Below are 27,891 nucleotides of genomic sequence, written 5' to 3' on the forward strand. Positions count from 1 at the left end.
TGGTGGAGATGGGGGTTAAGGAAAAAGCCTAGCTCAGGTTGGGGTTCCCCAGGAAGGAGAGCAGAGCACAGCACTACTTTTCTCTTGGTGAGGGAAGCCTGGTTTCAGCTGTCTGTGAGACTGCTGCTGCCCCAGGTGAGCCCCCAGGTGGATGGAAAAACAGGCCCAGAAAGACTGACGAAGAGGACTGTCTGCATTCAGACAAGCCCCAAGCAGAAGGGTGGGGTCCTGCTGAAGACCCCTCAGAGGACCCAGGTTTTGAGTTCTTTGTATTCCTTTATTTTGAGACTTTAATATCCTGGAAGGGGTGGGACTCAAGTGTGCCTTAGCCAGAGGGCTAAGGCACCATGGCGTTGAACCCGTCACAGGTGGCACTGACCATGGAAGACCTCACAGCTGGATGAGTAGAGCCGTATTGGGCGATAAGGGGGTACCATGGAAGCAGGCCCTGTTGCAGCCAGATGCTGACATCCTTACACAGAGCACTGCATTACTCTGCAGTGTAACGTACCACTTAGCCTCAGTCAGGGGCTGAGAAACTGGATCGAAGCAGTAGCTGTTGCCCTGCACAGTTAGACTCAGCTGAGCTTGGGATTATGTGTGGGCAGCTGGCTTTGGGGCAGGGTGTTTATCGTTTCAAAGCGTCTATATATAATAATGTAAAAAACATTTTCAAGTTTCAAAATGATTTGGGTTTGGTTCAACTGTGAGTATTGGGTGGACGTCCATCAAATGGCTCTTGATCCAACATTGAACCTGTCTCTATATATAACCTTCTACTGACCTGAGTGAACTCCTCTCCCCCTCCCGCAAGCTTATCTTACCAGTTGTTGTTGTCATTTGTTTGTGGACAGTTAATCACATTTCTCCAGTCCAGAGTTTGAGAACTTTAAAAGCCCAAAGAGTTGTTAGTAATAATAATAATTTTCTTTCTCAAAAATGAATTTCTAGGTTACTCAAGTAATACCTTGATTCCTCTCTCAGTCTGAGCTGCCTGTAGATAGCGTGTGGATGTGTAACCTAGCATTTTCCACATCTGCATGGTATGAAATATTTTATCCAGTTGTTCTTTCATTTATCTAAAAAACCTTTTCAGAATTTGCCTGTAGTACAGATCAAACAGACTGTATTCCTTTATAAGAAGCTGGAATACACTCCCAGCCACAAAAGACCCGTGTGTTTCTTTATCCAGTCTGTCTATGAATTTCTAAAGTACTGTATTATGTAGCCACTATCTATAAGAATTAAAAGAAACAATATTCTGGACCCCCCACCACAAAATGCCTCTGCCTAGACTATATTACATCCATTGGGGAACCTGTTTATTCCAGATTAGTCACATCTGGAAAGATGCTGTTCATGATCTGAAATGTAAAAAAAAACAAAAACAAAAACAAAACAAAACTGGTTTTCTGATCTTTAATTGTATCTTTAAAGAATAAGGGATAACTTTGCAGAAAGATGTGATCCTTGAACCACATTTGTGGTAGGGGACTGTGTCTGAATGGTGAGTTATATAATCACCAATAAGTAGAATCCATTTGTAGCCCAATTAGACTGCTCCAGCAGCCCCAGGAAGTTGGTTGCAGGATTATGAAAAGGTCTTTTCATTAGCCAAAGTGCCACAAAGGGAGCACTTTCCTCGTCCTCTTTTGGATTTGTCAACCATGTTTCCTTACGAATTCAGCAGAGGATTATTTTGGCGCATCAGTATCACACTTTTGCATCCCCTTCTCTGCTTCTATGCCACACTAATTTGTAATGAAAGACATGCTGGGACTCAAGCAATTTTTTTACCTTCAGAACGGATCCAGCAAGCTCAGAGGTGCTGGGGCTTTGAACTGCCAAGCCTTATTATATGGGTGGTATATGTTTGAAAATAAGCATGCTCTATTTTCATCTGGACCTGTTATGGATAAACAGATATCCTGACATGCTCTGTCACTTATATGACCTGTGTCCCTACACTGTATCTATGATATATGGCTGCATGCATACCATGCACGTGCTATGCCAGACAGGCTTTGGCTGAGACCAGGTTCTGCAGTGTCACGTGCTTTAGAAATGCTGACACAGACCGGTGGTAGGCAGACTGGGCTGGAGGTCTGTCACATAACACCCAGCCTGTATACCAATAAAGTAATGAGCCCTTCACCAGCAACATCTGCCTCTACTTTACCCCAGACGGTTGCAATGCACCTGCTTGCTCACAGTGTAGCATTGAGCACAACACTAATAATTTCCCATTCAGAATCAGGGCACAGGCTGAAAAAGCTTGAGACAGAATAAACCAAACACAGATCTCCCAACAGCTGGATCTTTGTGTCAGTGCTGTCAGTTTAGCTACTAGTTACGAGGTGACTAAGACACATCGGGTGAAAGCCTGGCTCCGGAGAAGAAAATAGCAAAAGTCCTGTTGATTTCACTGAGCCAGGATTTTACCCATAGGATTTTCCATGTGGTTCACGGCAGTGTCATTAAATAACACAGGGTAGGGTATAATATGCAGCATCTAGCCATTCTTCCTTCCCCAGTCCATGGGCAGAAAGATCAAATTGACCCTGGCTTGGGGTATCCAGCTAGCAAATACACACGGCACTTTTGAACTTGAAGGAAGAGAATGTTAGTGGTCATGACAAAGGATCATACAAGTTCCTTCAATGCTATTGTTCTCCGAGGAAGCATGGCATAGTGACCTCAGCCTAGCAGTAGGCAGACGGAGAATTGGGTTTTGGTCTCATCTCTGCTACGGAATCCTTGTGTAACCTGAGGTAAGTCACTTAATGTATCCATGCCTCAGCTTCCCTCTCTTTATTGTGGGGATAATAAATATTTCACAGTTGTGAAATTTAACTAATTCGTGTCTGTTAAAGACTGATAGGAATAACCAAACAGGTTGTTCCGGGGGCGGATTGGGCAGACAGAACCCTTTATTGCCTGCTCGTTCCACCTCGACGCCGTGAGTGAGCAAGGAGGGGTTACTTTACAATCCTTTTATCCATAACAGTATGTAAATGTAAACATTTCCAACAACATCCCCATAAACCCTCAGTTGTGGAAGTGGTATGGGGCAATAATGTTAAATGTATGTATAATTTGGTACAGTCACATTGTGTGGAAAGCTAATAGTTAAACAAATTACACAAAGAGGTCAAGTAGTAGCTACTACCGTGTTTTTGTCCCCAGGGGCCTTTACAGCTATTCTGAAGGAAAATGGGCCCTTTTCCTGAAGGAATCGTCTGTAAACAATTAGTTGTAAATAACAGCTGCGGGCAGCAGGCAGAGGGACAATCTGATTTCAATCATTTCATTACTGAACAATTGGTCAAATTATAAAAGGGAATACGGGGTTTCCATTAAAACGTGACTGTTTCTAAATGTACAAGATGGGGATTTGGGTATAGGTGTGTAAAAAAAAAAATTAAAGTAGTGTAAGGGATGTTAAGCAAACACGGACACCTAGTGTTGCTTGGCTTTGTTATTAAATATTTAATTTTTGGGGGGGTACCTCAATAACAAAAGGACATAATTTTGGCAGGGGCTTCTCAAAGTGCTACACTATTACTGGCATGGTTCAAGGAGGCTTCCTCAGGCCACTGTGTCCACAGTACCCAGGCAGTGGGTCCCCATTTAACTATTAACATGGTGGGGCGCATTGCCAGCAGATCAAGTGAAGTGATTATTCCCCTGTATTAGGCACTGGTGAGGCCGCATTTGGAGTATTGTGTCCAGTTTTGGGCCCCCCACTACAAAAAGAATGTGAATAAGTTGAAAAGAGTCCAGCGGAGGGCAACAAGAATTATTAGGGGGCTGGGGCACATGACTTGTAAGGAGAGGAGGTTTGTTTAGTCTGCAGAAGGGAAGAATGAGGGGGGATTTGATAGCAGCCTTTAACTACCTAAAAGGGGGTTCCAGGTAGAATGGAGCTAGGCTGTTCTCAGTGGTGGCAGATGACAGGACAAGAAGCAATGGTCTCAAGTTGCATTGGGGAAGTCTAGGTTGGATATTAGGAAAAAGTTTTTCACTAGAAGGGTAGTAAAACACTGAAATGGGTTACCTAGGGAGGTGCTGGAATCTCCATCTTTAGAGATTTTTAAGCTGTGGCTTAACAAAGCCCTGGCTGGAATTATTTAGCTGAGGTTAGTCCTGCTTTGAGCAGGGGTTTGACCTAGATACCTCCTGAGGTCCCTTCCAACTCTAATATTCTATGATTCTATGATCCTCTGGGGCTGTACAATTAATATGGCTAATGGTCGGCTGTGGTTACACTGCCCGGAAATGGGAACGGTCCCTGGGTAATTGACCGCTTGCAATGTGAACCTGGGACGGTGGGGGGAAGGGAGCAAGTAACAAATTTCTGCTCAGACCTCCAGGACTGGAACGTGGGTCATACCGTGCCGCTCTGCACAACCTGGGAACCCGGAAGGCCTTTGGACGTTTATTGTAAACACCCCATTTCATACGCAATGTCCGTACTTCTGACGTTTTTACTCCCAGTTCTGCTTCAAGCATTAGACTCGTCACTGTATTTCCAAAGTAAAGCTGTTCGGTATACTGCCAACCAACTTCATCAAGCAACCTTCAGTCTCACCATGAAAACCCACAGGGGAATCACCGGAGTGGGATAGCTCGCTGTAACGGCACAAACAGTGGCCCCTGTCACTTGGTGCAGGCCACAGTGATCTCTTTTCTCATACGCATGAACTCAGCTTCCCATGGACTGACTATCACAGACTCACACGGAACAAAATGGACCATGTTGGGAGGAGGATGTGATATGTCTGTTTGTGAATGGAAATTCTCACAAGTTGTTGGCGGGGGGGCTAAGGTATCTATTTGCCCAGTTATTGCAGTGGAAGGAAAGGGCTAGTGGGGACAATGGAAATCATGGGGCAGGGCGGGGGTGGTAATTCAGGGTGATAATACACTCGGTTTTGCTTGGTATTGGGAATCACAATTCCACAAAAGTGGGGGAGTGATGGTTAAGGGGAGGGGTTACCCAAAATGCTACTCTCCAACTCCCCGGAAATAGAGTATAAAGCCTCAAATGGCATGTGGCTGCAGGAGGGAGGGGTATAGTGTATGAGGTGCAACATAGTTTACCAGAGAAGGAAAAATTGCTGCTGTGGGCAATTACAAACTCAGCAGGAGTTAATCTTCAAAACCGATGGGATGTTATTAACTATTTGTGGGAAGGGTGGAACTCTTTACAGAAATCTGACTCAGCAGCTCAAGTCCAATGGTTGGATCATTGGTGCTGTCCTGTGTGCTGTTGGACTGCTCGGGGGTCAGGAATAAGTCCTGACTTTCTGGGAGAACGGACACCACGCTCTCCTGCACCCTGCTCTCCTCAGCTTTCTCCTTCTCCTCATCCACGGAGTCCTCATCATTGATCATGGACTGTGACCTAGCGGAGGTATCGATGCTGTGGGGTGGCACCGTGGTGGGATCCACACCAAGAATTGCGTGCACCTCATCATAGAACTGGCATTTTTTGGGCAATGAGCCAGAATGGCTGTTAGCTTCCCTGGCTTTCTGATATGACTGACGCAGCTCCTTGATCTTCACGCGGCACTGCTGAGCGTCCCTCTGGCGTCCCTTTTCCAGCATGCCCTGGGATATCTTCCCATAAATGTCCAGACTCCTTTTTCTGGCTCTTAGCTGAGCCAGAACAGACTCCTCGCCCACAGCCCGATGAGATCTAAGACCTCTGGTTGACTCCATGATGGAGTGCGTTTGGGCTTTGCAGTAGCCATGTGGAGAACAGTGACAAAGCTCTCTCCACGCTGGCAGCACAGGAAATGAAAATTCAAATCTTCCCAGGGCTTGAGGGGAGGGGACTTTTCCTGCTAGCATGACCACTGAGCAGCACAGCACGACTGTCCAGAGTGGTCAAAACGTGGCATTGTGGGATACATTACAGAGGTCAATTAATTCAAATTAAGTTCCTTTGCATCTGCACTGACACTAAGTTGACTTAACAAATTCGAATTAGGCGCTGCACCACTTGCAGAGGTGGTCTTATTAAGTCGGTTTCACAGGCACCTTAATTCGAATTAAGAGTGGTGCCAGTGTAGACGCGGGTGTTAGTAAGTCGACTTATATGACTTTAAGTAGACCTAAGTCACTAGTGTAGACCAGGCCTAAGGGTTCCTGTGCTTAGTCCATTTTATAGACAGATTCCTATTCAGCTCTGCAATTCATAGCATACATTTGATAACCATGTTTTCCTATTACAATAATATTAAAACAGAATAGCTACAGAAAGTCCATCTGCTGTTTACAGGCAGTGGTCCAGCCTCAGGCATACCCCGTACAGGTTCTGACAGCATTTGAAACATCAAGAGCTAAATCATACACTCATGCAAAATTCCCACTACCTATAGTAAGTGGGAGCTTAAGGTGAGCCCTATAACAACCCTGTAAAACCAGTTCTCAAAAGCAAGAAATGAAGGTATGAAATACTTTTTGGGTTTTTTTAGACTTGGTTCCCTTATTTGTTGGTTAAATTTAAAACACCCATTAGGATTATACTTTGTTCCAAAGGGGCTCTAGTTGACAGTTGTAGCCATTTGCTTTATCGACAGAAATACCAAATGTGGTGTGTGAAAAGCATTCTGTGAAATTTACAGTTCTTTACTGGAATTCATGTTTAGCATGAATTTGTCAAGGAGATGCATACCTGGAAGCTTGTCTCAATGCCCTTTAATGCAAAATAATGTTGAAAAAACCCCACCATATTTACATTTGATCTCTTAGAAGAAAAGCTTTGAAACTGCTAAAGCAAAAACTCTTCCCTTTAATTTTAAACATATTGCTATATTTAGCATTAAAAATTTTATACACCATAATTATCGGAATACAGCTTTCATTTTCTTGTAATTTAGAATACAGGTTTGAATTATTTTTATCAGACAATAATGGTATTTATGAAGGCAAAACACATGGAATAATGTATACTACGCTATAATTAATGTAGATAGCAAAAATGTAATAAAACACAAAAAATCTGTGGAATAATGTAAATAAATAAACAGGGGCTATTTATAGCCTACAGTCTTAATGTAGCTATGAATGGGGGCACTATCAAGATCCATTTTTTAAAAAGAAATCCACCCCAAGTTTTTTACTGATCTGAGACAGTCCATATGTCAAACAGTAAATTTTTGTTGCACAGCTTAACTAAAGTATATAGGATCTGGCAAGTCCAGATGTACAGTAAGTGGCTGAGAAAGACACATCTGGCTCATTCTTTCTTGTTGATCAGTTGTCAAACAGTAAATACAGTAGCTGGAACAGGCTGGCACCTGGCTGACCTTGTTCTTTATCCCTGAGACAGACAAAACTGACAGAGAAATAATGTTTGCAAGAACTCAATCACCAAGAAATGCCACGATTGGTTGTTTGGGTTTTATTTTTTCAGTGCTTGAAAATTTTGATTAGCTCCTCTAGCTATGAGCTTACTGTTTAAGACAGACACTTTCAAGCTACAGTGAAAATGATTTCCATGCCTTTAATGTGCCTATTGGATTTGGTGGTCCCTCCAAAAGGAATGTGGATGATAAAGCTCAACTATTAGCTAGCTGCCTCTCAAGTTAAACAAAGTGGGAGACCTCTATTAATTTTTATTTTGCAGACAAATGACTGAGTGAGCCTGTGATCAAGAACTTAGAGAAGACATTGATTTCTTCCAAAATAAATGTCCCTAAATTTAAATGGGGAGCTTTACCACCCATGCTAAAGTAAAAACTCCTTTGAAATAATAGTTTTGGTAAAACGATTCCTTTGAAAGACACAATTCTACATCTATGAATCAGTTCTTTGCAGCTTCCTGTACACAATTCACATGATACAAAGTTCCTAGCTACCAACTCATCAAACTCAAATATAAAGAAATCATCTCAGACAAGGCAAATAGAAAATATTGATTTTGCTGTCTAAAGATCCAAACAACAAAGGAAAATTTCTCACATAGTTGAGCCTGCTTCTGATTTTTCTATCACTGGTGTAAATCAAGAGTAATTCCACCGAAGTCAATAGTTGTGCTGGTTTAAAAGTGACACTGTCTATTTAAACATTACACTTCTGTCCAATTTTTTACTATTGTTAAAAGCAACACCTAACTTTATGAAAACTGAAAGAAATTAGAAAAAATACTTTCCTCTGATTTTTCAGTTTACTTTGTGTATGTGCTAGCATTTGTATACTTATAGTCAGTTTCTCTGTTTCCACCAAATAGTTCCACCATTTCCCTTTGTTGTTTGTGTGGATCTTTCACATGGCCACAATGGAGAGAAAATTATTTTAAAATATGATTGTTAAAGCCACAGAAACTTGGCAAGAGGATTCACTCATGAGAAGTTGTAGTACCTGAATCTACTCATGAAGGGCAACTAATCTACTTATCTAACTAATCTACTACTAATCTATTTATGAAGGGCAACTAATTTTTGGAATTGACTACATTTCAAATGGACAGCATCCGATCAAGTGAGATCAGAATCAGATCTATTCAAGCCTGCTTTGATTAATCTGCTTTCTGTTTTTTAATTATTTTTAAAAATCATGTTTGTGTTAATTTAAATATATCCAGTAACAATTCAATTGTCAATACTGAGCACATAGAAAAACCATGGCAGAATAAGACCTTGTGTTGTCTGAACTACATATCATCCAGTAGTTTTCACAAAGATGATTATCCGCAGCATATTTTTCCTTCTTTTTTTTTTTTTTTTAAGGAAAGTTCCAAACATTTTTGTCACTGTGTACTTAGTGTTCAGAACTTTGGGAATGCACATGTTTCATAAATAAGCAAACAGGCTTTGCAAAAGCTCAAAAACCCCCAAGATTGTTCATATATCTATCTTTAAACAATGTTCTTTTGTACTTTTAAAAATATCAATATTAAACCAAGTTAAATTTAATTCACTTGAAATTGTTACACTAAAGCAAATATAAAAGGCATATTAAATAATAGAGCATAGACTCTAAATCCATTGAATAATCAATTAATAATTACATCAAACCAGTAACTAACATATAAAATAAATGACTGTACTATGTTAACAAGTATCCCTCAGATTTCTTGAAATAGGGCCTGATCCTGTACTTCTATATAGGACAAAACTTCCATTGAAGTCTATTGTAATAGATCTCTGTTTGAGGAATAAGAAAACTTCCTTTTCTTCATTAAATGTATACTCCAAACACTTCATATACACATGCTCCTTAACCTAGCATGAAGCTACAACTTTTTGTGCAGGTGCCATTAACAACACCTAGAACTGGGAAAAATTCCCAGGGAAGTCATTGGGAGTTCTGGTTAAGTGAGGAATTTAGGCCGTTGCTCCTAAATAAGTGCTTTAGGGTATTTAAGAATGAGCTTCTATCTATATTATGCTAATGAAAGGACACAGAAAAGGGGAGAAAAGAACAACTTTATTTTGCATGTAAACCTTTTGGAGAGCTACAGAAACATTCATAGCAATGGTGAAAAGTTCCAGAGGGGTAGCCATGTTAGTCTGTATACAGCAAAAACAGCAAGAGTCCTGTAGCACTTTAAAGACTAACAAATTAAATTTCTATAGGCATAAGCTTTCGTGGGCTGCAACCCACTTCGTCAGATGCCATCGTCAGACATCTGATGAAGTGGGTTGCAGCCCACAAAAGCTTATGCCTGCAGAAATGTAATTTGTTAGTCTTTAAAGTGCTACAGGACTCTCGTTATTCATAGCAATATTATTCAAAGTGGTATGTGCGTCAGGTAGTTTCCAGGTAATAAGAGAAATGAAATCACACCACATCCATGCACATATTACGGTTGTATTACAGTAGCACCTTGAGCCCAGAGGACCCCCATTGTGCCTGGCACTGTGCAATCATATAAGAGATGCCCCTCGCTCCAAAGAGCTTGCAATCTAAATAGAAAAGAGAGACAAAGGGTGAGAGAGGGCAAGTGATTTGCTCAAGGTTTCCAGTTTGCTAGTCCAGTGCCACTCTACCTTTCCATAATGATATATCAGCCTCATATACACTACAACATATTTTCTTTCCAGAAGACTGAATGATGAATGATTCTATTGGCATAAACTAAGCTGTCTATTATGCAGGAACAACTTCCATTGTACATGGCCCATCAAGGGCTGCTCAACTGGTCAGCAAAGCAACCTTCAGGGACAGCAAATTCACAAGCAAAGGAAGATCCCACCCTATTTTTTTAAAAAATATTTCTAATAATGATTGCTCACAATTCCATTCCATTTGCTGGCGCTGACTCTGAAAGATCTAATCAGGTGTATTGATAACCTAAACTCACAAGCAGAGCAGACCCCACCATAGAGTGTAATATTTTAACTGGTGAGTACTAAGGAAGCTATTTCCAAGTCTTTTTTCAAATCTCTGGCTTGCAGCTACACTCTTATGCTAACGGTGGCATCATTTAGTGTGAATGCACAAGGCCTGATTCTCCTGATGCTTACACTTGTGTAAATCAGAAGTAACTCCCCTGAAATCAACTAAGGTACAGTAGTGTAAAATTGATGGACGTGAGAGGAGAATCAGGCTTCTGAATTTCTCAGGTGGTAGTGTATGGAACACGGCTCTGATATAGAAAAGGGTGCATTATTTAATTCTCTCCAGTGTGAAGGGTAGTACATGCCACAGATGTAAGGTGGAACCATTGGGAAGAGAGTTCTCCTGGGGTTTTGTAGTCACGACCCACATTATTCTCCTATCGGAGTGGGAATTTATCCCACCACTTGTCTCCTTTATGGGATAAAACTTCTACTGGTAACATGTTATATGGGGGCACCGTCCTAGAGACATGGCTTGATCTTTCTCCCATTGATGTTAATGGCAAACTGCCACATCAGGTATGTATTTGATGTTTGGTTCTAACACTGGCTAACCTAAAGTCAGGATAATTTTTCCCCTGTTGCTAAGGGATCTACTATACACATAATTTATTCCTTACCTAGCTTGGATTTTTACGTATTTTGAATGAAAATATGATTCTGTTAAACTGTTGTGTGCAGTATTGTTGTAACCGTGCTGGTCCCAGGATATTAGCACAACAAGTTGGGTGAGGTAGTATCTTTTATTGGACCAACTTCTGCTGGTGCAAGAGACAAGCTTCAATGCCACACAGAGCTGAAGAAGAGCTCTGTGTAGCTCAAATTTTCTCTCTTTCACCAACAGAATCTAGTCCAATAAAGATATTACTTCACTAGTGCACCTTGTCTCTGTAATGCTGCTACACTTTCATTCAAATCAAGCAGAATTCCTATTATCAAAACTGCATAGGGGACACCACATATGTTCCGGTCATTGGGAACCTGCATAATAAGGAGTCAATGGACAAGGTATCAGCTAACTGTAGACTGGTAGTTTACAAAAGGAATTTCAGTGAGTGGTAGTTTGAGTATTCGAGAGTCTGCTGTCATACTGACATTAATATAGTCTTTTTCACACTACATGCTATTTGTAAAATATTTGTACCATACAGGCATCCCTTCAACTTTCATTGCCTCTGCAGTGAAAAGCAGCAGCCTTTAATCAGTGGACATCAACAGTAGGTGAGAACAGAAAAATATCTGATGTTTTGAAACTGCATGGGAATTTAGGGAAGCGGAATGTAATCATCCAATTTGAATTTAGCTGGGCTACCAGAATTACAAAACCCTCCTTTTGTTAAAAGTGAAACAAAACTAGTACTGACCTCAAGCCACTGAACCTAGGTTTCACAACAGATCCAAAAGGGTAACAATGTGAAAAGTTCATTGGTATTTCTGAGTGTGTATGGCTGGATATAACTCAGATCAGTGGAGGTCATAGGATATTGTCTCACTGGGTTCCTGCAAATTAATAAAAGGTTTCCTGGGTTGAATTACAAATCTCAATTGCAGAGCAGAATAGAATTAAAGGAGAGTGAAGAAAGCTATTATTGCACATGGCTTGTTGTGAAAATAACATTATGGCTATAGCGATTCAGGGCTCCAGTGCTGACTTTTTAGTGGTGGCTGTGTATGTCTTTCTTTTCCTATCAGGGTTTCTGTATGGTGCTGGGAACATATTTTTCCTGGTAGCCTGCCATTCAAGTTATTAAAATATTTGACCACGCCTCTTCACCATAGAAGAAGAGATGTGAGTCCTCACACATGTACTGAATAAGCTTTATTTTGAAGTATTTTTCATTATATAGGATGAATGTTAGTCTCCAATAAGACCTTCTCTTGCAGGAAGGATGTATTTGGTTAAAGACCCATCATGTTTAAAAATTATTTTAAAAACATACAAATGTTCCTTTTTACAGGATATTGACAAATATTTTTTAAAAATCATGGGAACTGGAGAGCTACTGGAAGACTAGAGAAAAGCATCTTTTGTACAATCATCAAGGAATAAAAGAAGAGTGATTCTGGCAACTACTGGTTGTTAAGAGCAACTTCAATTACTCGTGAATTAACAGAACAAATTATTGAGTTTGTTAAATAAAATATATTGGGGGAGATTCTCAGCTGATGTAAATGGTCATAGCTCCATTGAGGTCAATTGTTCCCAGTAAAACACAACTGACTTCAAGGAACCTGTGATCATTTATACCAACTGAGGATCAGCCTCTTGAATACTGTGAGATAAGCAATAAGCAGCAGGGGTTTATGAAGAACAAGTCCTGCCAAACCAACCTGGTAGGTAGGTAGAGAACGTTGTATGAGTAGTAGATGAAGATAGATGTTATCTGTCTGGGTCCAAAGCCTGAGAAAGGCTGAGCACCTGTGTAGGAAGGCGCTGTGGCCTCCCCTGGAGTGAGGACCCGAGGAAGGGCCGCAGCGACCAGGCTGGACAGGAGGAGATCCGACGGACAAGTCTGTCTGGCTCCCAAACAGCTGGGCTGTGATAGGGCCGGCAGGCCAGTCTGCCCAGCAATGCAAGGGCCGGGCAGGGATAGGACCGCACAAGCTGCCCAATTAGCTGCAGCAGGGCGGAGCCTCTCAAGAAAGGGACAGTATAAGAGACAGGCCCCAGAGCGCAGTCTGGGAAAGACCACCGCTGGAGGCAGATGTGCTGCCCTGCCCTGCCGGCTGAGGCCTAGGCCAGAGCCGAGACTCCAACTATCCCCAGACCAACCCGGGCCTGGGGACTAGGTAGGCCCTTCTCTTAGCTGGACCAGGCAACCCAGCCAGAGAGACTGGGCCGAGATACCCGAACCGTGGGACTGGACAACGAGCCCCCTGAGCAATCCGGGTGGACAATACCTCCTGAGGCTGGATTGGACCTGGAGGAGCTCCCAGCCTCTGAGCCCCCAGAGTCGGGGCAGGACTTGGACAAGCTGCCTGAGGCCGTGCTCTCCCCTGAGCCCTGTGACCTAGAGGAGCTGCCCCTCATTGAGGAGCTCCCTGCATTGCCGCCAGTGGACGAGGAGGGACTGGCGGGCCTACTCCGGACGGAGTGCCCCAGCAACCCTGAGGAGTCAGGTACACGGGATATGGGGAGGAAGTAGCCCAGGGACAGCCGTAGACAGTGGCTGAGTCTGGGGCAACCCAGTTGGCATGTTGCAGCAGGAGCCCCGCCGACTCAGTGGCAACACCTTTGCCACTACCAGGGCCCTGGGCTGAGATGCAGTGGAGACGGGTGGGCCTGCGTCCCCCTCCCCCCTTCCCTAGCCACCCCTGGGGAGAGCCTCATCCACGCTACCGAACCAAAGGGCGGGACCACTGCCTGCCCGCCCTGCCTAAGGGCGGAGCCATTAACTGCTTGCTCGCCCACCATGCCTGAGGGCCGGGCCAAGACCCACAAGAGACCGAACTGTTCCCCCATTAGGAAGGCGCTGTGGCCTCCCCTGGAGTGAGGACCCGAGGAAGGGCTGCAGCAACCGGGCTGGATCTAATGGCCATCCAACAACCTGCAACACTTATTGCTAAGCCACTAAGGATTTGGCCACTGGACCTGGGAAGGTATTTGATATAGTGAGCCAAATACCAATCTCAGAAACCCCAGTCAAAGGCCTGATACAGCTCCCATTTAAACCACTGGGCCAGAATCTCAGCTCTGGCTCCAGCTGCTTTGCAATGCATCTGTAAAGCTGGGGTGGCAGAGAGCCCATAGTGTACAGAGGGGACAGAGAGTGGCCAGGGCAAGGTACGTGGACCTGCTATAGCAGGCATAATTCAAAGCAGCTCCTCAGTTCTTAGTTATGTTGGGAGTGATTTTGTCCCCTAGATGGTCCAGGATTGGGGAAGTAGAAAGGTGGTCTTTGCCCATCTGGTCACCCTAGTTGTGCTGAGTTTACAATTGGCACAACTAAAGACAATTGGCCCAATGTAAAGACTTCTACTAGCCTCCACCTTTGATATCACCAGTAAAGTTGCATCAGTAGCAAACTACGACTACAAAGTTTTTTGGTGTTGATAAGGCTACTATTTCCCACTAGACCCCATCTTTCTCTGGGCAGTGGATTTTATATACTCTCCTTCTCTATGTCAATTTAACCCCAACCACCTTTGTATTCTTCTTTCTTTCTTAATTATCCAAATCCAAATAATATTCAGAAAGCATGGGTAAAATATTAAGCCCATTCTATATTCCCTAAGAAAGAAAGTACCAGTCTGTATTGAAGTAAAATTAGACTTAAGTGAGAAACAGGATTAAAAATAATTTAGAATTAAAAGTTTAATTGAACAGATTGATGTAATTAAATAGACCCCTTTCTTTAAAAACAGACTAGCTCTCATCCGATTATTTGGGGCACTAACATAAAAGCCTTAACAATACAGATGAGAGTTTTCATGGGTTTGTAGTGACAAATCTATGTAAGCTAATAGAATTTGTCATATGAATGTTATACAATTAATATCTCTCTGAAACATTAGCAGTCTACTATTAATTTTAACATAGAAATGAGAATATTAGCATTATCTGTGCACTAATTATTTTGGGGAAGGAGGGAATATCTCTAGCTGGGGAAAAAATAGGTGCTACTTTCTATTCTATTCAAGTTTTTATACTGTGCCTATCACCATGAGATCTGAACACCTATACAGAATGAGAGTTGTTTAAAGGCACTGGAAAACCAGAAGCAGAGTCATCTCCAGAAGAAAATGAGAAGCTCTCAGTTTTTAAAAAGGATCAGAGTTGGTATATCGCAGACTTCTCTGCATTTTATCCATGCATGTGTAACCATTTATTACAAGGATCCATGTTTCCTGGAGTGATCCAGCATTGTGTAAACGCTACCTTTGATCATTCATTCAGATCTTTCATGGCCATACACATGTGGTTTATTGGAGGCAAATAAGGAATGAATTGCAGTTGCTCAGTAGTCCTTCCAAAACAAGAAAAGACACACAAAATCCATTTTTCATAAACTCCATACAAATGGCATGAGCAGTTCAAGCTAAGCACTCAGTCCTGTATGAGAGCATGGGGAAAACAAACAATTACCTGTAATTCATTTATTGCTGTATTTTTTTGTGAAACCTTCACAGACATCTGACCATACCCTCAACAAGCATATTCCTCACCTCTCTACACTGTAGTGTGGAGAGTCCCCTGTAGGTCTCATCCAGTGTGGTTGGGTGGGTGAGGGTGGATTCTCCTTCTATGGGTTTTCCAGGGCATAGCCTTTCTATGGAGGGGGAAAGCACCCTTTCTACTGCATTTGGGACCCACCCACATATCAGCCCAGTCGAGAGCTGGCCCTTAAACTCTGTCCAGACATGCACAAGCACACACACACTTATTTACTGTATAGATTACACATGCAGTCAGAAATGCCATGCCTGCTCAGAGTTATGGTACCAGCACTTTTTAATATACAGATTGTGATAGAATCATTAACAATAATTATCAGGATGACCCAAAATCCAGGCTGCAAATGTACAGTTTCATTACATCACGTCAGCTGCAAATCATCATTTATGGGTCTCTTGAAGGCAGCCAATTCTTTCCCTCTTCAAAGGTTCACAATGCGTTGACATCTTTGTTGCAAGCCTCCGGTGGCATACAGTTGCCAAATGCTTGATTACAAAGATAGTTTTACATCTATGGGATAGAAGACAAAAAAGCTCTGCATTTTTTCTGAGAGAATATATTACACATGTGCCTAAAGCTCATAGTGAAAGTATATTTCAGGGGTATCAAAATCTGATACTAAAATACTTTTCAATGGTGTCCTAATTTATGCAGCATATGAACACATATTTCACTATACTTTGCATTTGCCCAGAAGCCTGTTTCTGGAGACTATTCTCCATGCCATTTTTGTGGTGTGGTTGCTGTCCCAGTGGAAACAGTAGAAATCTTTAAAAACAAGGGCTGATGTGAGGTTCCTCTGTCACCACAACTTCAGAGGAAGTCCCAGATTATGGAGTAGTGCAGACATGAAGATCCCCTTCTCTTCGTCCTCAAGAATGATGACTTTCTGTAGAATGCTGACATTCCTCGGGGCCTCTTCCTTCTCTCCTTGTGACCAAGTAAAATCGTCATATGCCTGAATGTGCTTTATTACACTATTTGTCCCTTGTGATTGACCTCTAGGGATATCTTTAAAGAGAAAGTCTTTTGGTTTTGCAGTGATGCATTGTGATTGGGACAATAGAGAAAAAGCGGTTTTACATCAAACTAACTAAAACAAGTCTTCTTCATATACCATATTGTCTAGCAGCATTCTGTTGTGTCCTAGGTTCAGGAGAGTATTAGCATTTACGCCTTTTCACTGAGCACAGAATATCTCTTCTGTCCTTTTGGCATGAGAAGCTTCTGATCTTTAAGCATGTTTTAATCAATCAAAAATGTGTTTGCCGGAGATTGGGTGTCCCAGAGGTTGATACAGAATCTTTTATGGAGCCTCTTCCTTTTGTGTCACTGCTCTGAATGCAGTCCAGGCTGTCTGGGACTAAACATCATTACCATCTGTCTGTTCTATCGTCTGAGAAAAAGAGTTGACTGGCTTCAGTCTAGTTCCGAATGGTGCCTACATCACAAAACCACCACTGAATCCTTTGAAATGATCTCTCTGGAGTAGGGTAGAAGGAGAGACTATCTTGATCTGCTTAAACTACAGATTTCTGTTTTCAGAGTTGTAAAGCTGGTATGCCACAGCAGAAACCTGCTCTACAGATCCCACATGTAAATAGAGAGTCATCTGGTTCAAGCAACCACTTAAAAATCTTCCCAAGATTTCCAGTACAATTTTGTTTGACCTTCAATTAAAGATCCTGCTGCACTAGGCTATTGATCTTTTGGGAGGAGGCAAAAGAAAAGTTACAACCAAGAAAGGGAGAGCAGGAGAAACTAGTTTGGCTTTCAATAGTACTGCTGCTATAAGCCCCTGATTTTACTCGGAATTGCTCTTTTTGGATTGAAACTACCCATTCTTGGTTTCAGCCCAGAGGAGAAGTTTCAGGGACATATCTTCAGCCATTCTGAGTTACAGTTTGAAATATATATATATGTGTGCCTCTTAAAGAAATAGCACCGAATTTTCAAAGGCACCTAAACAATTTAGAAACACATTTTCTATTGAAAGTCAATGGGCACATTTTGAAAATCCCACCATTGTGGGCGGAACCTCACCTGAGATAAACTGGCCTAGGTCCATAGAGTTCAATGGAGCAGCGAGTATTTCTACCACTGAAGGATGTAGTTCGTTATTATTAATTCTTTCTGAAGTTCTGGAGATCACTGGTCCTGAGAGTTTACACTCTGAAAGATGGACAAATAAGACCTGTCACACTAGCTTCTGCTTCACCTTTATTAAGTAGTCAACCATCCCCACCCATCAATCAGTTTAATCAGAATTTAATTTTGAGAACAGCTGTTATGATGAGAATGGTGGGAAATCTCCTGCAAACAGCAGTCAGTCAAATCTGAACCAAAGCCTTGTGTCCTCGCCTGGACTTAAATGTGCTGTTAGATAAATAGATGTTGTTATCTAACATTCTCTACAGTGACTACCATAAACAAGGCAAATACTGAAATAAAGATATTTAGGCCTGGGTCCGGGAAAGCACGGCTACTTAAGACAGCACTTAAGCATGGGCTTAACTTTAGTGGTACTTGACCATGTGCTTCAGTACTATCCTAAATAGGGATGTTCATAAGCACATGCCTAAGTGTTTTCCTGCATCGGGGTCTTTATTAGATATAAAGCTATCTAAGGCAATTAAAGAGATTTTAAATGGAGCAATTCTCCAGGAAAAATCACCCACCTCTACAGGAGAAAATTTTTCAGAACTGATTTGCATCAGAAGTAATTTTGTAATTGTCAAATTCGTTTCTTGCTGCACTGATTAGTTAAGGGAAAGAGAGTGTCAAGGGAACCCTTCGCTGCACACCTAGAAAAACACATGTTTAGATGAGTAATTTTTAGGAGGATAATATCCCTTTAAACAGGAGCAGAATGTGTGATAATAGGAACTTTTTTAGTATTCCCACTTCGGTACAATAGCAAAAGCAGTTTTGGTGGGCTAATGTATTTTTCCTAAGGTCTCTTGAAAAGACAGAAGTATACCTTGCTTAGAGACTTCAGGGAATTTCACTAAGCTGTGGTTTGTTCCCTGGATTCAATGGAAACAATGAGTGGGAAAGAATCACAGATTCTGTGGTCCAAATGTAACTCCAGCATAAACTGGCAGAATTCACACTGCAGTCAATGGGGGTTGCACTTGCTGACCTATGAACTGCATTTGGCCCCATCTATGCAGATAACACAAAGGTTCTGTTTCCAAAGTTTCTTTTGACTTGTTTTTCGGGAATATAGACCTGTTGCCAGCAGTGTCAGAAAGACCAATATATTCAATATGAGAAGGCAAAGGAGAATGTACCTCCCAAAACAAATTCAGAAACATGCATAATGTCTGAAGATACATTCTTATCCCACCCTTCCACCCCCCGGGCTCAAACACCAGTTCTAGCTGCGGAATGTTTGGGGCTAGGCTGTTCTCGGTGGTGGCAGATGACAGAACAAGGAGCAACGGTCTCAAGTTGCAAGGCGGGAGGTCTAGGTTGGACATTAGGAAAAAGTTTTTTACTGGGAGGGTGGTGAAGCACTGGAATGGGTTGCCTAGGGAGATGGTGGAATCTCCATCCTTAGAGGTTTTTAAGCTGAGGCTTGACAAAGCCCTGGTTGGGATGATATAGCTGAGGTTAGTCCTGCTTTGAGCAGGGGTTGGACTAGATGACCTCCTGAGGTCCCTTCCAACTCTAATGTTCTGTGATTCTATAAGGAAGCAAACAGGAAGCATGTAGATTGGATGGATATTCGGGGAAATGCTTTTGTTGGTTTATCCAAAATAATTGGACAAATATTTGAATTGTCCAAAATGCTTGTTTGAATTATAGAAGCTGGGGATAAAAGTCAAAGTGTAAGTCACAGAAGTGGGTTGACGGTCTTGCATATCATCTATCTGATGGATGGCCCCACCAGCGCTTATGCTCTGGATTCCCACGTTGCTCTGATTTTAAACTGCAAATGTCTCCGTGGATAGGATGAAACACACAAGGAAAACAGAGGACGCTTCAATGGCCTGAACTGATTCTCAGTGGTTAGCAAAAGCACAAAATCCATATGTAAACAAGAGAGAGATTTTCTCAATCAGGGTTATAACCCTCCAGTAATTAGGACTCTAAAAGCTAAGGTACATGGTCCAGTTCTGAGGGGTCATTTCTCTCCTCTGGAGCCACTTGTTCACACAATAAAATATCACCTGTATTCCTGACAAGCTGTCTGTTGATAGTGTACAAGTAGCTTGTCAAGAATATAGGCATGGATTAAAAAAATGAGATAAATAATGGTGTGTACTCATGCAGCACACATCCACTCGTGCACGCAGAAAACAAAATTTGCCCCAAATCTTAAAGATTGATTCACACAACACTGATTTTGGATCCAGAGCCCAACATTTAATTTCATATTTGATTTCAGCGTTATAGTACTTCAAGCCCATCTATTTTTTTTTTTTATTTTTTTTTAAAGAGAGCTTTATATCACTGACTCATGTGTGGAACCCCACAGAATAAATTGCCAGGAGACCAGGAGTTAGAATAAATTAGTTCTAAAGTCAACATATATTCCCTTCATAACCCCCAATAGCTGCCTGTAGAGGATCCCCTGTAGGGGGCGGCGCTGGTGGCTCTCCTTCTGCATCAATCTCAGAGGGAGGCCACACTTCCCGGCGCCTACGCCCTTTGGGGACTCTGAATTAAGGGGCCACCTCCGGCCCTCAGTAGGGCGAGCCTTGGGTCAGCCGCTCCTTTGGGGAAATAGTCTCTTGCCCCGGGGCGTGCCAGCAGTCTATGGTCGGCCTCAGCCAGGGACGGGCTGGCAGCGGGAAACAGCCCTCGGCAGGGCGAGGAAGCAGTCTATAGCCTAGCCACTGGGAAGGGCAGGCCAGAAACACAGGCTCGAGCCCCAGACTATGCGAGTCAGCAGTCTCTGGCCCGGCCCTTCGGTGGGGCAGGCAGGCAAACACGCCGGCTCGAGTCCTTGGTAGGACGAGCAGCAGTCTATGGCCCAGCCCTTTGGTAGGGCAGGGCAGGCTGCAAGGGACAGGTTCTGGCGCTCAGCCGGCATTCACCCCAAGTCAGGGGGAGGGAAGGGGGACACAGGCCCACCCGTCTCCACTGCATCCCAGCCCAGGGCCCTGGCAGTGAGGGGGTGTCCTGTCACTGGGTCAGCGGGGCTCCAGCCGAAACACGCTGACTCACAGCGAGTGTCAGCTCAGACGCACCGTAGTCAGCTTCCCTGGCTTCTTCCTCCCACCCTCTCCCTCGTGTACCTGGGGCTAGTGGTGTCCCTCTGGGTCGCTGGGGTAGAAGGCGTGAGGGAGTCGCACGAGTCCTTCACCATCAGTCGGCAGCAAGCCCGGAAACTGTGCGGGGTCCTCTGCAGAGGGCAGTTCCTCTAAGTCCTCATGTCCCCAGGCAGGAGGCAGCTGCGGCAGGCCTTCCTCCAGGTCGTACGGTTCAGGCAGCTCCTCCAGATCCGCAGGGCCCCATGCTGTGGGTAGATCCGGCAGCTTCTCCTCTGGGTGGATGTTGGGCATGGCCCTAGGCTCGAGCACGAAGGGAGAGGCGCCCTTCTCCCTCGGCCACTGGGCCCTGATTGAGCGAGCAGGCCTGGATTTTAAAGGCCTAGCCCCGCCTACCTGCTTCCGGTCAGGTGTTGTCTTTCTGGCTTCCAACCGCGCGCGGGGGGGGGGGGGGGGGTGTTGGCTTTCCCTCTGTGTCAATCTCAGAGGGAGGCCACGCCTCCCGGCTACACTGCCCCATGCACTGACTGCTCACCTGGACATAGGGGGTGACATGAAGAAAGTGAATAGAGCATCATATCTCCCTGAAACATTAACAGAAAGCTGTCTGCTAATGGCACGTAAGAACGTTTTACCCACAGTATGATGTGGGAACTACTGTTTAGACTCTATAGCTTCCCTCTAACGATCTGATTTATGGATGTAACAAAATTCCACATAAGTTTAATCATGTTCTTTTCTTGGTGACCTTTAATTTATTTTCCAACCCACTTGTGACTACCAGCCTTCTTTCCATCTCTTCCATGTTTAGACCAATATTCTTTTGGCTGCCATTACACCTGTATGAGTAATCCATTTTTAAAAGATGTAGTCATACAGTACATACCACACGCGCACACATATATGCACGGCACTAGGGGGAGAAAATTGATGTCAACACCTATCGAGTTTGAAGGGCCTTTCAGAACCAGCCTTCAGAACATGCTAATATTTGGCCATTCCCACACCAACTGGAAATAAATTCCCATTGCTTTAAAGTATTGTCAATATTATTTTAAATGTATATCCAACCATCCATGAGAGTTTCACAGGCGCAAGTTAATTTTGTTTAAAACCTGAAGATCAATCAATTTATTTTGAGAACATGTAGGGCCCAGTCCTGTAGTTCCAAAGGAGGCAAAATTCCCCCATTGAAGTCACAGGGGAATCAGGCTTTTATTTGCCTTTAATAATGCCTGGAAATATTCTCGTTCCCCATGCTGGTCAGCCCATTTTTTATAATTGAATGATCATATTTCCCCCCAGTATTCCTGAAACATTATGTTCTAGTCTTGCACTCTGCATAAGATACAATTCAAATAAGGAGTCCACATCTTTAGCCTGTTCTCTGACAAAACCTTTATTTTCACCTAGACTGCAGGATTAGAATCAATAGCATTAACTTCCCCAGCTCCAGCTCCTCAACAAACTTTGTTTTGGGCAATTTATAAATGGATATATATCTCCAATGGCCAGTGATAGGACACAAGATGGGGAGAATTCTTGAGTAACTACAGGGCATTTGTTCCCAGGTGTCTGGCTGCTGGGTCTTGCCCCCATGCTCAGGTCTAACTGATTGCCAAATTGGGGTTGGGAAGAAATTTTCCCATCGGGTCATATTGGCAGAGACCCTGAGGGTTTTTTTGCCTTCCTCTGCACCATGGGGCACGGGTCACTGGCAGGTTTAAACTAGAGTAAATGGTGGATTCTCTGTAACTTGAAGTCTTTTTAAATCATGATTTGAGGACTTCAGTAACTCAGCCAGAGGTTATGGGTCTATTACAGGAGTGGGTAGGTGAGGTTCTGTGGCCTGCGATGTGCAGGAGGTCAGACTAGGTGATCATGTGAGATTGATGATCAATGAAAGTGATATATAGCTAGGGTTTATGAGATGAGAACACTATAACAACAGAATACAAAATCCCTTTTTCTCCATTACACAAGGTGAAGGTCTGATCCTTCTCCCATTGAAGTCAATGAGAATCTTGCTGGTCACACTTTATATTAAAGCTGATTTATACATAGTTTATAAAGGATAAATGAGGTTTAGTAATACAGGATTAATTGCCGTTATGAGCATGTTGCAGACATGCAGAGCAGTATGTGTTAGAAATGGTAATAAGCATATCAACGGGTGGTGTTATAGATGGTTATAAGCAACCTATTGACCTGTTGGATTCTATAACAATCTACAACAATTTGAGTATTAAAGCATCTCTCAGTATTGCTATTGTCGTCAGTGGGAGCAGACTACAGTTCTAATTACTTGCAGCAGTTTATTAATTCAGTGTTACCCACATTTTGACAGTAACAATGCTGGAGCAGAAAATATGAGAGTTACTTTAAGCAAATTGCAGCTGTTCCCATGCACCTATCACTCACCTTGTTCCCCCAAGTACATGATTCACCTTGGAGTTTTCTTTTTGACAAGTATGCCAGAGTCAAAAAGATGAAAGGGAAGATAAACAAGAGGAAATAGGTGTTTCGTACAAAAGCTACATTCTTGTTCTACAACTCTGCAAATGCCAGGTGTGACTACACTGTGCATCTTAAAATACTGCCAAAAGGTACAAGCCTGGACATAATTTAGCCGCGTCTATTTTAGACAGGTGCAGAGGATCTCTAAATATATTCCATGTGCCACTTGGTTGCTATGGATATGATAGAGGCCTGTAACTAGGTTTATAAAAGCTGTTGCATATTATTAGTAGCAGTATTGAACCATAAAAAACAAAACAAAAAAAAAAAAACAACGAGAGTTCTGTGGCACTTTAAAGACTAACAAATTTAATTTTTGTAGGCATAAGCTTTCGTGAGACTCAGCTCACTTCATCAGATGCAGATGTAGAATGATACAGTAAATAGGAAACATAGATATACAAGTGCATAGAGAACAATGGGGGAGGTGGATGAAAGCCGGGTACTTGAGGGCTAATGACAGTCATTGAGTAGGAGGTGAGAATGGGTGAGCAAAGCAATTACCTCTTGTAATGAGAGAGCCATTCCAAATCTCTGTTTAAACCCAGTTTGAATGTGTCAAGTTTGTAGATCATTTCTAACTCAGCAGTTTCTCTTTGAAGTCTGTTTTTGGAGAAGTACGGCGACTTTCAGGTCAGTGACAATGTGCCCTGGGAGATTAAAGTGTTCTCCCACTGGTTTATGGATGTTGTTATTTTTTATGTCTGATTTGTATCCATTTATCCTTTTGCGTAGTGATAGTCCAGTTTGGCCAATGTACATTGCAGAGGGGCATTGTTATATATGATGGCATATATGACATTAGTGGATGTACAGGTGAATGAGCCCCTTATGGTGTGGCTGATGTGGTTAGGACCAGTGATGTTGTCACTAGAGTCGATGTGTGGGCAGAGCTGACAACGGGGTTTGTTGCAGGGATAGGTTCCTGGATTGGACTTTTTGTATGGTGTATGGTTGCTGGTGAGTATTTGCTTCAGGTTGGGGGGCTGTCTGTAAGCAAGGATAGGTCTGTCGCCCACTTCCTGAGAGAGAGACGGATCATCTGCTAGGATAGGTTGTAGATCTATAATGATGTGTTGGAGAGATTTTAGTTGGGGACTGTAGGTGATGACCAGTGGGGTTCTGTTGTTTTCTTTGTTGGGTCTGTCCTGTAGTAGGTGACTTCTGGGTACCCGTCTGGCTCTGTCAATTTGTTTCTTTACGTCTCCAGGTGGGTATTGTAGTTTTAGGAATGTTTCATAGAGTTCTTGTAGGTGTTTGTCTCTGTCTGAGGGATCAGAGCAAATCCGGTTGAATCTTAAGGCTTGGCTGTAGACAGTGGATCATGTAATGTCTAGGGTGAAAGCTGGAGGCATGAAGATACATATTGCGGTCAGTTGGTTTTTGGTATAGGGTGGTATTAATGTGACCGTCCTTTATTTTTATTGTAGTGTCCAGGAAGTGGATTTCTTGTGTGGACTGGTCCAGGCTGAGGTTGATAGTGGGATGGAAATTACTAAAATCCCGGTGAAAATCTTCGAGGGACTCTTTCCCGTGGGTCCAGATGATGAAAATGTCATCAATGTAGCGTAGGTAAAGAAGAGGTGTTAGGGAACGAGTTTTGAGGAAGCATTGTTCTAGATCAGTCATAAAAATGTTGGCATACTGTGGGGCCATGCGGGTGCCCATAGCTGTGCCACTGACTTGGAGGTATAGATTGGCTCCAAATCTAAAGTAGTTGTGGGTCAGGACAAAGTCACAAAGTTCAGCTGTGAGGTGTGACATATAATCATTGGGGAAAGTGTTTTTGATGGCTTGTAGTGGAATGTTGATGTAGAGCTGCTACATCCATAGTGGCTAGGATGGTATTTTCTGGGAGATCACGGATGGATTGTAGTTTTCTCAGGAAGTCAGTGGTATCACGAAGATAGCTAGGAGTGCTGGTGGCATAGGGCCTGAGGAGAGAGTCCATATAGCCTGACAGTCCTGCAGTGAGAGTGCCAATGCCTGAGGTGATAGGGTGTCCAGTATGGAACCATGGATTTTATAGTCATTCCTGCCCCTAAATAGTCCGTTTAATGGAATACTTCTTGTTTGGATGGTGGGGGGTAAGAGGGCTGTACACACTACTATTTCCCCTTTTCTCCTTTCACAGGGGCTTGTTCCTGTTTATTTTCTAGCACAGGGCCCGATCCTGAGCCACCTTTATGTGGGCTTGTTACCAGGTTGCCCTCGCTGGCCCAGTTGCTGGGGTCCTCCCTCAGGCTCTGTCTCCAGGGGAGGCCACAGCGCCTTCCTATACCAGGGGAAACGCTTCGCTTTCAGCGAGCAAGCAGTCGATTGCTCTAACCCTTAGGCAGGGTGGGCAAACAGTTCAGCGCTCTGGCCCTTAGGCAGGGCGAGCAGACAAATCAGCAGTGGGTTCACTCTCTGGAGCAGAAAGGAGCAGGAGGCTGTCTTCGGGGTGGCTAGGAAAAGGGGGAGGGGAGGGGAACGCAGGCCCACCTGTCTCCACTGTGTCCCAGCCCTGGGCCCTAGAAGTGGCAAAAGCGGTTGCTCCTCTAGGTCGTTTCGCGCGGGGAAGGGCTCAGCTTCCGGTAGCTCCTCCAGGTCCGTTCCCAACTCAGGGGGCTCGGCGGCCGGCAGCTCCTCCAGGTCCTGTCCGGTCTCGGGGGGTATCCTCCACCTGGGTTGTTCTGGGGTCTCAGCCCAGTCCCGGGGCTCCGGTGGCTCGGTTCAGTCCCAGGGTCCAGGTACCTCAGCCCAGTCTCTCTGGCCGGGTTTCCTGGTCCAGCTCTGGGAAGGCCCTACCCAGTCTCCAGGCCTGGGTGGGGCCGGGGTTGGTCAAAGGCTCTGCTCCGGCCTAGGCCTCTGCTGGTGGGGCAGCACATCTGTCTCCAGCAGCAGTCTACCCCTGACTGAGCTCTGGGGCCGGGCTTTTTATACCACCCCTTCCTGTGGGGGCTCCGCCCCACTGCCGCTGATTGAGCTGGCCAGGCGGTCCTATCGTGGCCTGGTTCCCTGGTTGCTGGGCAGACTTAGCGGCTGGGCCTGGTTTGGTCCACTCAGGCTGCTCGCGCCCTCCCTCGGGCTCTGTCTCCTGGGGAGGCCACAGTGCCTTCCTACAGGGCTTATTAAGGCCGGAAGGAATGGAAATGCTGCATTTCTGTTGCATTGACAGGAAAAGCATGGGAGAAACCATCCAGGGAATTTCCCTCCCTCCCATGCACAGAGGGTGTGACCTGTCTGCCAGTGTTTATAAAGCACTTCTCCATGTAGTATATATACACCAGGGGACTGATTCTGTCCCTCACTCCAGATCCTATATGCCACTCAGGTAATGTAGAGAGGCTGTCAAGGTGCCTCACAGTCAGGGAAGAATGACACTATATGTGGCTCTACACAGCCCCTCTCTTGCAGTTCCTGGTGTAGGAGGTATGCTGGTGGAGAGAGGAGGGGAGGGGCTGGCTTCATAGCAGTGAGTGCTAACAAGATTTCTGGTTGCTCAAGGCCCCAGCCGGCCCACAATCCAGGCAGCACAAAGGTGACTTAAAGTCACTTTTGTTCTCCCACTGGCCTGCACCCTCTAATGCTGAGTTTTCCAGAGGTGTAGTTCAGAATCTGTACACAGGTCTCCTCAAGAGAAGGTAAAAGGGATGGGGAGTGGGCCTGCACCCAGACACAGAGTTATGGCCAGTTGGTTTACACACAATGCCAGTCTGTATGGCCCGTAACAGATGGCGGAGATGAGGAGTGAGCTGGCAGCAGTCAGATAGCTACGTGGGAGCCCAGTGCAGTCCTTAGAGGTTACAGGTCCGAATCCTGGCCTATGGTACCACTGTTGGTGCTTGGGCTGAAAAGGCCGTGGAACTGGCTTGGTTCCGATGAAGAGATGGAGCAGGCCATTGAAAAGGCCACGCAGGGTGCTCCACATCCCTATGCTACTGTGCTCTGGAAGGCCTCCCTTCGCAATAGCACCAAGAAAGTTTGGCAGAGTTGATCCACTGCCTGCCCCAATTTCCATGTAGGAGAAGGGAGCGGACCAGAAGCATCTTCACCAGAGGTCTGTGGTTAGAGTTTGGCTGATTCCTGCATGGAACTCATGTGCAAAACGTTGTCCAAGAAGGGGAAGTTTGGACCTGTAATTCTGATTACTGATGAAGCATGACACACATTTTAGACCCAAATATACTCACCTCCTACACAAACCGCAGCCTTCTCGCTGATCATTCTGCTGCGCCGCTGACTCCAGCAATGCTGAATCAGAACACCGAAGTTATAGACGACTTAAAGAAATAAAATCCCATATTGTTTCAAGCTTCCTCCCTTGCTGTTTGTTCCTCACACATTTAAAGGCTAGTGTCACACATTTTACTGCTTGGCAGCTCAAGAACTATGACTGTTGTCAGCTGACATCAAATAACAATATTTACCTGGTACATAGAGGGTTTTAACATTTGTGATATGCACACACACACAGTTGCAAGAGGCAGTGTGTGAATGAGGTGGGCAGGACTTGGGGAGCCTTCTACTCTCTTTTACACTAGGTTGAATTTGGGGTAACTCTATTGACTTCAAAGAGCAGATGCCCCAGTGAGCACTTCAGGGGAGTTACTCCGAATTTTCATCGATCTAAGCAACAGCAGAA

At 44.0% G+C, this 27,891-nt stretch overlaps 1 protein-coding gene across 1 annotated transcript in view; it reads right to left on the reverse strand.

Annotated features, from left to right (window-relative positions):
- The window catches only part of LOC137149666 (sporozoite surface protein 2-like), a 55,006-nt gene extending 33,965 nt beyond the window's left edge, over positions 1-21,041 (reverse strand). Inside the window, exon 1 of the mRNA XM_067543219.1 lies at positions 20,959-21,041. Within this exon, the coding sequence (XP_067399320.1) occupies positions 20,959-21,041 (83 nt within the window). The remainder of the gene's footprint in view (positions 1-20,958) is intronic.
- Positions 21,042-27,891: the final 6,850 nt, after the last annotated feature.

The sequence above is a fragment of the Emydura macquarii genome, unplaced genomic scaffold (genome assembly GCF_026122565.2).
Source record: "Emydura macquarii macquarii isolate MOO-44397 ecotype Brisbane River unplaced genomic scaffold, CSIRO-AGI_Emac_v2 contig_799, whole genome shotgun sequence".
Taxonomy (NCBI): domain Eukaryota; kingdom Metazoa; phylum Chordata; order Testudines; family Chelidae; genus Emydura; species Emydura macquarii.